Genomic DNA, 13,537 nt, shown 5'->3' on the forward strand with positions numbered 1-13,537 from the left:
GAGAACAGAGCGTAGATAGGATTGGGACAGACTAATAATAATGCACTTTTTTTTAAGAGGTGCTGAGCACCCGCAGCTCCTATTGGTCGAAAATCATGCCATGGATGCTGCTGTCACACCTCTTAAGAAGCCTTGAATTAACTTAATCCTGTTGATAGTATAAGGAATTCACACTATTCTCTGCAAGACGATAACTGAATATTTTAATTCCCTTTTTCACCGTCCCCAGCGTGTGCTCTCATTCCCTCTAGAATCTTTACAGGTGTCTAGAACCTAAGTACATCTAGGAGAGTCTGTAGGGCTTGACTCTAGGACTTTCAGTGGCATCACTCAGAGAGCACTTACTTCCTAGTACCCCTCATTATTAGTATTGGTGTTATTTGTGTTGTAATAGCACCTTAGAAGCAATCAAGGATTAGGCCCCATTGTACACATGCATAATGAAAAAACAATCCCTGTTCTGATGAGCTTGCACTCATTGGTGTGTAGTAGATATAGAGGGGCCAGATTCAGCCTTTGAGTACAGGCTCATGGTTCCCATTGAGTCTCATGGAATCGTCATGCTTACTTATTCCAGCCCATAGGGAATGTAACTTCAGCTCGGATGCCTACTGTGGAATCAGTGGTGGGTGCCAAAAGTGGAGTGGAAATTCAGCCCAGTCATTTCTTGCTTTTGGGGGCATATATATCTGAACCTACTTACCATGGTTTTTGTGCTAACTGCCATATAAAAACCAATGATAAATTAACCTTGGCGTGACTGTGGCTGAATAATCATCATCATCTAATGTGTGTTCACTGGGGTACAAGGCATGGTCCTTGCTCTCAGGAGCCTTAAGTCGGGCAATAAGGTTCTTGCCTTAGGATCTCGACATCATCTTATCCAGTCCCAGCACCATCTATTAGCATGTATCAGACCAAACATTGCTTGGTGGTGGTGTACTTGAAGGGGAACAGTGCACTTCTTCAAACCAGAGTCCTTAATCTGCAGCACAACTATGTTTAACACACAAGGGGTTATGTAGATTAATAGATTCCAAGACCAGAAGGGACCATTGTGATCATCTAGTCTGACTTCCTTTATAACACAGGACATAGAACTTCTCCAAAATAAAACTTGGAAAGACACTAAATGTCCTTCCATAGGTTAAGTCTGAAAGTCTGCCACTTCTTCATTGTAAAGAGCAAAAATCATTATTTATTATTTGTATTGCAGTACACTAAGGAGCCCCAGTCATGGGCCAGGATCCCTTTGTGCTAGACACTACTACAAATGTTTAACTCAATGTGACATCTTCTTGAAATAATCCATTTCTAGATCAAGCCTGTCCAGTAAAAGCAATATTAGAGCTTGCTTCCTCCCCACTTCGCCCTGACAGTGAAATGTTTTGTAGCTAGTAAATTCTCTTTATTATTCTATGACCTTAGACACAGATTATTGAAATTTGCTTTATGATGACTTGGGTTTTGGTGTTTAAATATTTAATGTGATACTAGAAGGGATGATGCTACTCACATTACAGGATTGGCTCATTTATTTACTTGGGTACTAATAGTGCTGTTACTGCAGTGAGCTTTCCAAACATGGAAGAATGCCAATCTCTAAAATGTATTTTGGTGTTAGAGTAGAGGAATACACAGACGTATAGTGATTTCAATTTTGTTTCCCCTCTCCAGACTACTCCCCATGGTTTACCATGGCTTTCTGGGCATCTCAGCCTCCTTGAAACTTGCATTTTCACTTGTAAAGGCTAAAAAAATTGGCGCTTTACCTTTTATAAATGAAAATAAAACTTCAGACAGCTTTTGCTGCCTCACTTCATCCATTTTGGTCTTCCTGCATCATGGCCTCTTGCTATGAGGTTTACTTACTGATTCAGCTACCAGAGACATTGCATTCTAATGAAACAAGCAACTTGCAAAAGGTGCTGGGAGAGGGGTTCACTCAAATCTTAATACAGACAGTTTGTATGTGCCTTTCTATATGTAACATGTACCTCAACTAGACTGACTGACCCCTCTACCCAGCCATACCTATTTGGCCAATTTCTTGTAGGTATAACCCACGGGTCAGTGTATGTGTAACAAGTCTAGTTCTATCACCGATGTGTCGGCCTAGATAGTGGCTGTCACATAAGCATCAAAGAACAAATGGGCTTTGAGGAGGGCTAGGAAAGGGATGAGGGTTACTAGCATTATGGCTAAATTCAAGGAAGGAATAAATGCTAAATTAGGAACTGTTAATCACTCCTGGTTTTAACGTCCTCAAGTGCAAGTAAAACTTCTCAATGTGTCCACTATCTCATTTTGTTAGTCTTGTGCCCTCTCAATTCCAGCCTCTTGCTTTACATAAAGAATCAGCTAACCATGCCCATCCTGTAATGTCTGGGTGTGCAGATTATATTTTGGGGAAAGAAGCAGTTCAGTTTGGTGGTACAATATTCATAGCATCATGGCCTTCCTGGTATAAATGGGGTTAGGCCAGTAATTATCCCATTTATTATTGGATTACAACACCAGTGATGCTCTACTTTAATAAGCATGAGATGATCTTTGTGAGCTTCCGTCAGCACAGTGCACGCTGCCCGTAGGGCACCAGACTTTTTTATTACCCACAAAATTGGCCCTCTTTCTTTCCAATGTAGAGTGTAACTGACTGTCATGCAAACTCACTTCTCCTTATTTTTCTTTCTCAATTTCCAGATCGCATGATGAACCATTTCATGGAGCGTATGTATCTCATTTTTCTCCCCATCACATTGTGCTGACGTTTTGGCTGTTCAAACACATCCATGTGCTATAGTCAATTAATGGTAGTTCTGTCTACACAGATATGCATGGCGCTTTTCTCTGTGTGCATTTACGTAACACTTCAGTGTTGTACTTGTTCCAGCATTGACTTGCACACATTTGGGTATCTGAAGGACCTATCGTAGCAGTGTGGTGCCCAACACATGAGCAGCCACAATTTCTGGTGTGAAGTCCGATTTTTATAACTTGGGGTTAATTCACTTTGAACTAAATCTTGGTGTAAAAGATTTGAGCCAGATGCACTTTGTTGTCATTGTTTAACTGAAAACACAGTTAATTGGATTGGAAGAGGTGCTCTGAAATTACATATGTGATTTTTCTTTTGGAGTTTTATTAGTAGCAATTTAGGATAGTTTTAGATTAAAAAGCTCAATTTTTAAAGTGTATGTGGGGCATGATCCAAAGTGCATTGAAATTAATGCCAATGTCAATGGGCTTTGGATGAGGCCCCAGTTTAGGAGGTTGTCGGTATGTTTTTCAGAGATGCCACTTCGTATTCTTTAAACATTGATATTGCCCATGCAGGGCTCATCTAAACTGCAAATGGGGAAGGGAATTGAGGGGGCTGGTTATAAAATTGTTGTCCCTGATCCTGCTACGTCACAGTTGTAATTTGTATGCCATGATCTGATCCAACACCTTGGATCTTTGCTAGAACACTGAGGATACACCTATATTTGAGTGGGAGGTCTGAGTCCCAGCTCACGTAGACGTATCCATGCTAGCTCTGCTTGAGCTAAAAACAGCAGTGTAACTTGAGCGGCAACTCGGGCTTGCTGCCAGAGTACATACCCAGGTGCTAGCTTCATGTGAAATACTGAACAATAGTGATGCTTAGCTGGAACATTTTGGGGGGGGGGATTATATTTTTTGTCTCCATATCACAGTGTTGTTCTGTGCTCCGCTGTTAAAATGCAACCCCACCACCAAAAAGAAATACATTATATTTATATTTGAAAAGTAGCTACAGAGCAGAAGCAGTAGCTGCTTTTCATATAAGGTGAAATTCACACCAGTACAGAGGGTTTACATAAAGCTGTCCCTGTTATTTATATCCCAGGTCTTAAGTGATATGGGAGGCCTTAACGAAACTCTGAACAAAGTGAGGAGCAGTCCTCCTCCTGTTGACATCGATGGGAGTTTTGCTACAGTCCTCAAAGGGACTAGATTGGTCCTATCATGTGTCTTTTATAATTTGCTGGTCTGGAGGATTTTTGCCAATGTCTCACTATGGAGACAACTTGACCAAAAAATTAGAATGATTTCTAAACAGAATGTCACAGGTGCTTGTAAAAGCCGTTATAGTCAGAGAGAGAGAGAGCTACAGTATTCAGAGTATTGAGGTGTCTTCACCAAGTGTCACTGCTGCAGATCATTTACTTGTGCTCCACTACATCAGACGTGGTGTCATTACAGAATTGACTGTCCATGTACCAATAGTGGCAGATCTAGTACTCTTAGAAACTGCAAATCTCTGATGGGCCTGCACTTCAGTGGTGGGTGACTTGTTTCCTATAAATGCTTTCTGTAAAACACTTAGGGAATTACTCAGGGCGAAAGACGCTCTGTGTAAATCATTAAGATAAAAAGCTATAAATAAATCACTAATTGCCATTATAGTGATTTGCATAAAGCTGCTTTTTTTTTAATGGATGTTTGTTCCCTGCAGTGTTAAAACAAACCCAGTAATACAATATATAGGAAACAGCATCCTATACAATAACAAATATTACAGGAATGGGCTGATTGTGACGCTACTTATTAGAGTATCCTCTCTTGTAGCTCCGGATATTGATGAATCTTCAGTGATGCAGCTAGCAGAGATGGGTTTCCCCTTGGAAGCCTGTCGGAAAGCTGTATACTATACAGGAAACATGGGTGCTGAAGTGGCTTTCAACTGGATCATTGCACACATGGAAGAACCGGGTCAGTAGTCTCAAGGGTTTGAAGGAGACCTCACTCTGCTGTGCATCTTACTTGAGTCAATATAAATTGTAACACCATGCATGGCAAACAAATCGTATCCTATCCCTTTGAAAACTAGAGAACACAGACTTGTCATTCTCCTGATGTGCCATAGTGTTGGTAGGACTAGTACTCATTACTATAAACCTGATACAGAATCCAATCCTCTGAACACACACCGGGCACCCATTGCCCGGAGAAGGCACAGCACACCCATGTTGCACCTAAAGAGGTATCCTGTCCCCAGTGACAAAGTAGCTGGTGCCGAAAAGCAATGGTGGATCTACAGCCCCTTGCTGCTGGTCTTGGGAGCAGAGTTGGGTACGCAGCTATATGCCTACCAAGTATGGGTTGTCTGGTACTTGGGTTTCATGTTGGGCCTTGCTATGATAAACCTGGCTTCTTTATTCCATGGATGTGCCACCATGTAGCCTTGCTGCATTGGTTTCACCCCTGTAGCACAATGAGCTGTTCCAGGCAGCACAGTGTGGAAGAATCCACATACATGCCTTTCTCATGTGCATACTCCTCTTCCTGCTTTTTTGGGCCTTCGATGCCCCTCCTGTCCAGATTTGGCCCATAGAAATGAACTTTATACAGGTATTGTTGCTATTCTTGAGCTTCCATTCATTGTTTGGGTATGTATTGATGGGGTAAAAAAGTGAACTGTTTGTCTTTTCCAGATTTTGCAGAGCCATTAGCTATACCTGGCTATGGGGGAGTTGCTTCTGCCGGAGCAGCTGGTCTAAGGGCTATTGGGTTAGATAACCAGCCTCCAGAAGAGATGGTAGCTCTCATCACCTCCATGGGATTCCAGAGGAATGTAGCTATTCAAGCACTCAAAGCAACAGTGAGTCCCCAGAGAAATTTTGGATTTTTTTTTTTTAAGGCTGAAAAGACACATGTGCAAGGAAACTCATGAGATGTGCTCATGAAGAAATTCATAATTTGCTGGTGGATGTGGGGAAGCGAGGAGAATGGGGTCCTGAGGCAAGGTTGGCCCCCAAGATAGATTGTGACAGGGGTGAGGAGCAAGGGTATATGGATTTCAGGTGAGTATTAAGTTGGATGTGACAAAGAAGGGGAAGATAAGAAGAACTTGACTCCCCTTCCTATCAGTTCTGAAGCATTCTGGGTGCATGAGAGCAGTGTGTCCTGAGGATGGGGTGCTCCCCAGTTACTTTCTTTGGGGTGTTTGTTGAAGAGTTGCAATCCCATCTCACATGACTGTGTTCTGACTCACCACCCACAGTTATCCAGGTACAGCGATCTTGTGGCCCCTAAGAGACACCCACCACGAGAGAGGAAAGGCCTCTTTCTGGGTGCTGGAGAGACGGGAGTCTTTACCTTTGTTTCTCTTTACATCTGTTCTGTGCCTCTCCAAAGCCCACCTCCATGTGGGATGATAACCAGGGAGGAGGGGGAGTTAACATTGGGCTCTTCTGCCTTCTTTTCTATGCTGTAATTTCCCATTTCCCATTAATACTAATACTTCCTCAGACAGCAACTCCTGGGCTGCACTGCCTCTTCCCAGCTATGTTGCTGGGCTCCCATCCAGTGTGATGTGCAGGAGCGCTCCAAGAAGCGTAGTCACTCATAGATGGCAGTTTCCCTTTCATGTGTAGTTCTGTGGCTTGCACAATATTTGTGATCTGAATGCAGAAACCATAGGACTAGGGCACTGGCTTTCACTTTTATTCCTGTATGCTGGTTGGGATGCTAGCATGGGCGGCTGGCAGTGTCTGTTGAAGAACAGTGCAATTCAGGCCTTTCCTAGCCAAATCACTTACTCTTTCCTGTCTGACTTCCCAGGACCTATTGGTTGCATTGCCATGGTACCTAGGAGTCCCAGTCATAGACTAGGACCCCATTGTGCTAGGTGCTGTACAAAAACAGCACAAAAGGACTGCTCCTGTCCCAAAGAGCTTACAACATAAGTAGTGGTAAGCAAACCTTCTGTTCCAACAAGGGAATATGCCTATCAAATTAGGTAGAGGGCAATTACAAATGTCACCATTCCTGCATTTTGTGTGTATTGTAAACTACTATTTTGATTTAACAGGGACTGAAAGATTTAAACTGGCTTCACTTTAAGCCATTTATTAGAACCAAAATCCCAATCCCAGCCATTTTTTATCCAGCATGGTGGGGGAGGGAAGGTGCATTGGAAATTACAGCTTTGGAAACCAAATTCTGAATGCTGGCTCCATCTAAATCATTGTGATTTTTTATAGGACTGATACAGCCACTTTTCGCATCAAATATAACTTTAAAAGCCCGTGTGCTTAAATTAATACTGTTATCCTGTGTAATCCAGCACCCTATCATTATTGGCAACGGCATATAGAACACTGAGCAAAGAACCATTCAGTCTGTGTGGTGCTGAAAATGCTGCAGGGAATCATTTAGTACTAAACAAATCCAATTATAGTCCTAGGTCAGGAGACTTGCACAGTGCCTGCTGAATACTCATTTTCATAGAGGCAGTGTGTCTAGCTCAAATGTACTGAATGCTGTTGATCTCAGTCCTTGTTCTGCTTATTTAAAGATCAGTGTTTGTATGGCAGCTACAATGTTGGTGAACGCACTAATGGCTGGTGTTTTGCTCATTTGACTGCCAGAATAATAATTTGGAGCATGCACTGGACTGGATCTTCAGCCACCCTGAGCCCGAAGAGGAAAGCGAGTCTGCTTCAGATGTGATGGATATGGAAAATAATGCTAATGCCAACATCCTTGCAGAAGCAGGTTCAGAGGGGCCCAGGATCAAAGATGGGTCTGGAAGTAAGTTCCCCTCGAGTAGTGGCTTTAGCTATCATGCTGCAATGTTGCAACCTCATGTCCATCTTATATATTATATCTAGAGCTCTTCTCTCTTTCTCTCTCTCTGTCTCGCAAAAAATGAGCTTCACTGAGTGTTTGGAGTGAAGTCCAAACAATTTGTTTTTAATCCTGTCTGTGCCACTGTGTGTGTGTGTGTGTGTGTGTGTGTGAGAGAGAGAGAGAGAGAGAGAGAGAGAGAGAGACCTTGGGCAAGTCATGTGACTTGTTTGGGCCTCAGCTTCCCCATATGTAAAATGAGGATGATTCCAGTTTCTCAAGGCTGTTGAGAGCCTTACGGTTTGCAAAGTGCTTTGGCATTCCTGGATGAAATGTGCTATAGAACTGCACAGTATTAGGATTCCCATTCTTATTTCCAGACCATTTGATGAGTCACTTCTTTCTTCACTGCTGCTTCTGTGAGAGGAGAATCTGTGCCCCACTTACAATAGCTGAAAATCTCTCTTAGGCCTTGTCTTCACTAAAGAAATGTAACGGATTTACATTGGCTATCTAGTCACTCTAGTGCGTGTCCCTAACATGGGCACATGAAACCAGTACACAGCATGATTTACATTGGTATAAAATACTTTGGTAAATTACCAGATTAAACTGGGCTGGTGCAACCAGCCTACATTAGGGGTTGCACTGATGTAACTCCATTGATATTTGGCTCTCAGTTCCTTAATGTAGGCAGAGCCTTGGAAAAGGTTGATTTTTGCCTGCAAAAGGGGTAGGCAAATTCAGGCAAAACCTCCCAGAATCCTGTTGCATCTTGGCAGGGGGTTAGACTAGATGACCCTTGTGGTTCCTTCTAACCCTGTGATTCTATGTTGCAGTGCAATAATCCTCATGCTCTTGTGTTGGCATTGATATATCTGCTTTCACAGTGCATCGCCGCCTGAAAATCTTGTTGTCCCCACTGGGTATCCTTTACTCGCCTACTCTGCATAAAATATAATTTCCTTCTTTCATTATGAGGGGGGAAATACGAAAATTCCCTAAAAGCTAATCAACCTAAGGATTCTGCTGTTATTACAAACCACTTGAGCTCTAGGCCTTTTAGTTGATATGTAATCTGATAATCCATTTAATAGGAATCATTATCCTACATATCCATGCATGACTTCATTGATTTCTCTACTGGTTTTCCTCTGAGGATCTCATTGTCAGAAGTAATAGAGCTAAGTAAACCACAAGGTGGGGCTATTGTACAGCAGCCCAGGAATGTAAAAAAGGCAAAGAATGATCATAAATCTAAATGCACTGGGTTACTGCAGCACAATGGTCATCTTAGGATAGTGAGTAGCATTTAACATTGCCTTTCTAAAGAACTTTAATACCCCCTGTAACAGTCCGGACTCACCGCTGCGGCGCCTCCTGCTGGTCGTCCATGGGAATTAGCTCTTCCAGAGTTCTGGACCGCCCCCTGCAGGCTGGTGATCAGCCTTGCCACTGGCCCCATGTGCCTCCCAGGACCCCGGTGCCCCTTTCTCTGGGTGCTGCCCCCTGGCAGTACCCCCACAGTTCTGGGTCTCCCCCTCCCAGGGGAACCCCCACCCACTACCCCCACTTCACCTCAGTCTTGGCTACTGCCCAGTCTCCATCTAGCCCCGTTCCCTGGGGCAGACTGCAGTATCAGTCACTCATCACAGGCAAAGGGGTTCGGACCTGCTGCCTCTGCCTACCCGTGGGCTGCCCCCTGCAACCCCGTACCTAATAGGCCTTACCAGGCCTGCAGCCTGGGGCTTTCCTAGGCCGGAGCTCCCCGGCTCCCTTGGCCTTTCCCCAGCCCTGCTCCACTCCAGATACTCTGCTCAGGTCCCTGCAGCCAGGTCCCTCCCTCTCAGAAGCTAGAGAGAGTCTGCTTGGGTTTCTGGCTCACAGCCTCTTATAGGGGCCAGCTGGGCCTGATTGGGGCGTGGCCCCAGCTGTTACTGCCTTCCCCAATCAGCCTAGGCTTTCCTTCCCAGCCTCAGCCCTCTCCCCGGGCTGGCTTTAACCCTTTCTGGGCTAGAGCGAGTGACCACCCCGCTACACCCCCACATTAGTAACAGCAGTGTGTATGCTCGCTCCACCTGTCTATTTCTGTCCCCCAGGTTATTGTCACTGTAATATTCTTACAAAAATAGTCTAAAGACCACATCAAATAATTGTTTGATTTTGTTTCTCTTGTAGCTTTTTAATAAGTTTTTAATAATAACTTTTAAATAATACTTCACTGTAACTATTACAAGTGTTACCTAGTAAAGACCAAGCTTGGGGACAGTGAATATATTTAGAGTGGAGGTTTACAATGAAGAGCATGGGAATTAGATATGTGTAATCAGACTTTGGAGGATGTGACCCTGTTTTGATTGTCTGAGATTCTGAGAATATACTCTGATGCAGTAAAATGGCCTCAGAACTCCCTCTCTGGGTCAAAACCTAAGTCATTCCCATTAGCCAGTTATGTGAAGGAGTGTAATCTGTTTAATTTTGGTCATGGGTGTATTTAGGCTTGGCAGAATTCCGTTTTTTAAATAATTTCACTGGATAATTAATACTGATGGCTATTGTTAAGCTCCCCACTGCCTGATTTTTGTCAATTTAAATTTTCACAGTTGTTGGAAATTTTGGGGGAAGGAGTGTGTGTCATTATTTAATGACAGTAGATGTTGAGTTTCAAAAAGTTAAATCAAATAGTTAAAATACAAATTGTCAACATCACATGTCAAAATATATGAAGTAAATATCCTTACATTGACAAATCATACCTGTTTTTACTATTGATTTGCTAGTCCACTCGTAACAAGCCTAATTCAAAAGTCTAAATCTGTGGATTTTGACCCTAGTAAGTTCTCAAACAGCATTTTTCTTCCTTTTGCCTATTTGTAAATTTAGATGATTATCAATGTAAATATATGTTCATCAATTTGTGTGCATATGATGAAATCAATATTTACCAATACAAATCTAATCATTCCAAGTCTAGTTATACTGTGTGGCATAAACAAATACAGAGTAAGGCTAGGTCTACACTACCCGCCTGAATCGGCGGGTAGAAATCGACCTCTCGGGGATCGAATTATCGCGTCTCGTCGGGACGCGACAATCGATCCCCGAATCGACGCTCTTACTCCACCAGCGGAGGTGGGAGTAAGCGCCGTCGACGGGAAGCCGCGGAGGTCGATTTTGCCACCGTCCTTACAGCGGGGTAAGTCGGCTGCAATACGTCGAATTCAGCTACGCTATTCGCGTAGCTGAATTTGCGTATCTTAAATCGACCCCCCCTGTAGTGAAGACCTGCCCTTAGATCTCCATCCCTGCTGTGCACAAAAGCCTTCTCTTCAATTATCCTAACAATGAACTCTTCATGGTTTTCTTCCTGTTGAGAAGCCATGCTTGCATAATATGCTGAAGCTGTTGAAATTATTATCCAAGGGCTTCCCCAAAATTTTAAAAATTATGTATGTTTGTGCAGGTGATGGTGTTAGAAGCCATACGGAGGACTCAGTGTGTCCTCTGACCATAGGCTACTCTAGGGTATATCCCTGTCTTTTTCATTTGATTTAAAGGAGTTCAAACATTCATATCTATGAACTCAACTAATTTGTGTGCAGAGCCAATTTTCACCACCCTTTGACCGGGCTGTATCTAAATAGTGTATCTTACATTTCAGTGATGTCTTGTGTGCATCAAGGTTGAAATCCATACCCTTGTCCTGTCCATTTTGTCTTTCATAGATTTGGTCATATGTTCATAGGTATAAGCTGATTCAGACAGTGTTGTTTGTACCCAGACATGTGTTGGTTTGTGCTGCATTCATGTTTGGTGAAGGTAAGTGCTACACGTGAAAGGGGACTCCTACTGCTGGGTTAATAGAAAGTGTTTTTTGGGATGTGAGGTCTGAATCAAAGGTGCTTATATATCTGAAAATGCTTTTCTGTTTAAAAAAAAAAAATTGTCCCTTGGCTCTGTGCTGCGGTGTCAGCAATGGAGGAGTGACATTCATCACCTCTGATATTTCTTACGCAGGGTATGAGCTCTTTGGATTCATCAGCCACATGGGAACATCCACAATGAGTGGCCACTATGTTTCCCACCTCAAAAAGGAAGGAAGGTGAGTGGCTTTGGGAAAGGAAGGAAAGATTTGGTTTCTGGATGGCAGGCAGCTTCTGCATAGCATGTCCCCATACAAAAATATACGAGTGTTTGTTATCACGCAATACATTTCTGTTATCTCACACAATCAGTGGAATGAAGGCTACAAATGTTATATAGAACTGCGCTTGGTTTTCCTTGTAAGTGTGTGTGTGCAAGTGAGTGTGTGTGTGTGTGTGTGTGTGCATGCTGAGGCTACTGTAATCTATACTAGGGACTGGGCTGATATAGAACCTGGTTTTCTTTGTAGAGGGATATGTGTGCTCGCTGAGGCTACTCAAATCTGTACCAGGGACCTGGCTGATGCAGAACTTGGATTCTGTTGCGCTTGCCACCCACCCCCTCCTCCCTAGCTGTGCATCGAGCACTCTAATTTCTGGCAACTGGAAACCATCTCTGGTTTGCCTCCATGCCCTTCTCCTTTCTTAATTACTTAATTAACAGGAAGCCTGCTTCACCAATCACTTTGATTTTCATTGTGCCTCTTGTTTGTAAGTTGTCTGATTAGATTTTAAGCTTTTAAGGGTAGAGATCTGGGAAGTCCTTAGTGTCTTGTTGGTGCCCTATTAAAGGAATTAATTACAGCACTTTAATCCTCTGGATACTCACCTTCCTATTTTCATTTCAGATGGGTGATCTACAACGACCTTAAAGTCTGTGCCTCAGAACGACCTCCCAGAGACCTGGGCTATATTTACTTCTACCGTAGGATACCAAGTTAGGCCTCAAATACGTTATTTGGCCTTAAGAAGCCATAAGCCTTTTTAATCTGCCAAAAAAAAAGAGTATAAAAAATTAAAAACAAAAACAAAAAACAAAAAAACCTTGGACTGCCAAAAAAGCAAAGGAAAACATGGGATATTTATAGTTTATTTAAAAACACAGTCATTTGATGCCTTCTTAAGTGTTAGCAGGGAAATTTCTATTAGGTGGTGATGTACTGCAGGATATTTTAAATTGATATACATTAAAGGATACCTTAAAACTGTGCAGATTACTAATGGAGTTTGCAAATAGCTCATGGAGAATATGCATTTGTTTCATAACTACACTACAACCCAATTACTGCCCTGTGGTTCAGCTATGTTCTCGGAAGACCTTTGGGGAATGTACAGTTCTACAATAGTAGCTGCCCACTGCTTCCAACTGGAGAGTCCACACTGGTTCTGGATGTCACAAATTTGCCTGTGCTTCATGTATAATTGAAGGGGGAGAAACTGTTTTCCATCACAGAATATGCCTCAGTCACGATATTATTTTCAGTACAATAAGGAATGACTTATATAGCTATGTATATTAAAATGTAGTGATACAGAATGTTTTGTTTTGCCTCCTTGATGCTTGAAATCGAAACACACCAATGCAAAATTTGGAAGCTGTTAATCCCTTGTCAGTGCCCTATGCATTATGCCAAATAGAAATGGTGGGTTTTATTTTATGTATTTAATGTGGGTTTTTTTAAACTCTTCTTGAAATCCTGTTATGCTTTTTAAATTATCCCAAGAGATTCAGGATTGCAAGTGGCTGAAGGAAACAGATATGCTGATTTGATAAGTAACTCTACCACTCAGGAATAACAACCACCATTTTCCTCCAAAGGCGTTAAAAAAGAGGAGCAATGTCCCTTTAATTGTTGCAAAGAATTTTGTGCCCAGACCAGCTGAAACCGGCTCCATGACAAAGTGCTTGCAGTACAATTCTGCTTTTTGCCAAAGGTTGTTTAATTATTTAAGTTTCTTCCATGGATGGAGGAAATTGCTTGGTAAAATTGCTGATTTATTGATTTTTTTTTTAAATT

The 13,537-nt window shown here is 42.5% G+C and overlaps 1 protein-coding gene across 1 annotated transcript in view; it reads left to right on the forward strand.

Annotated features, from left to right (window-relative positions):
* The window catches only part of USP13 (ubiquitin specific peptidase 13), an 83,368-nt gene extending 70,907 nt beyond the window's left edge, over nt 1-12,461 (forward strand). Inside the window, exons 16-21 of the mRNA XM_065410736.1 lie at nt 2,704-2,730; nt 4,594-4,737; nt 5,460-5,626; nt 7,398-7,560; nt 11,614-11,698; nt 12,368-12,461. Of these exons, the coding sequence (XP_065266808.1) occupies nt 2,704-2,730; nt 4,594-4,737; nt 5,460-5,626; nt 7,398-7,560; nt 11,614-11,698; nt 12,368-12,461 (680 nt within the window). The remainder of the gene's footprint in view (nt 1-2,703; nt 2,731-4,593; nt 4,738-5,459; nt 5,627-7,397; nt 7,561-11,613; nt 11,699-12,367) is intronic.
* Nucleotides 12,462-13,537: the final 1,076 nt, after the last annotated feature.

Source organism: Emys orbicularis, chromosome 9 (assembly GCF_028017835.1).
Source record: "Emys orbicularis isolate rEmyOrb1 chromosome 9, rEmyOrb1.hap1, whole genome shotgun sequence".
Lineage (NCBI taxonomy): Eukaryota > Metazoa > Chordata > Testudines > Emydidae > Emys > Emys orbicularis.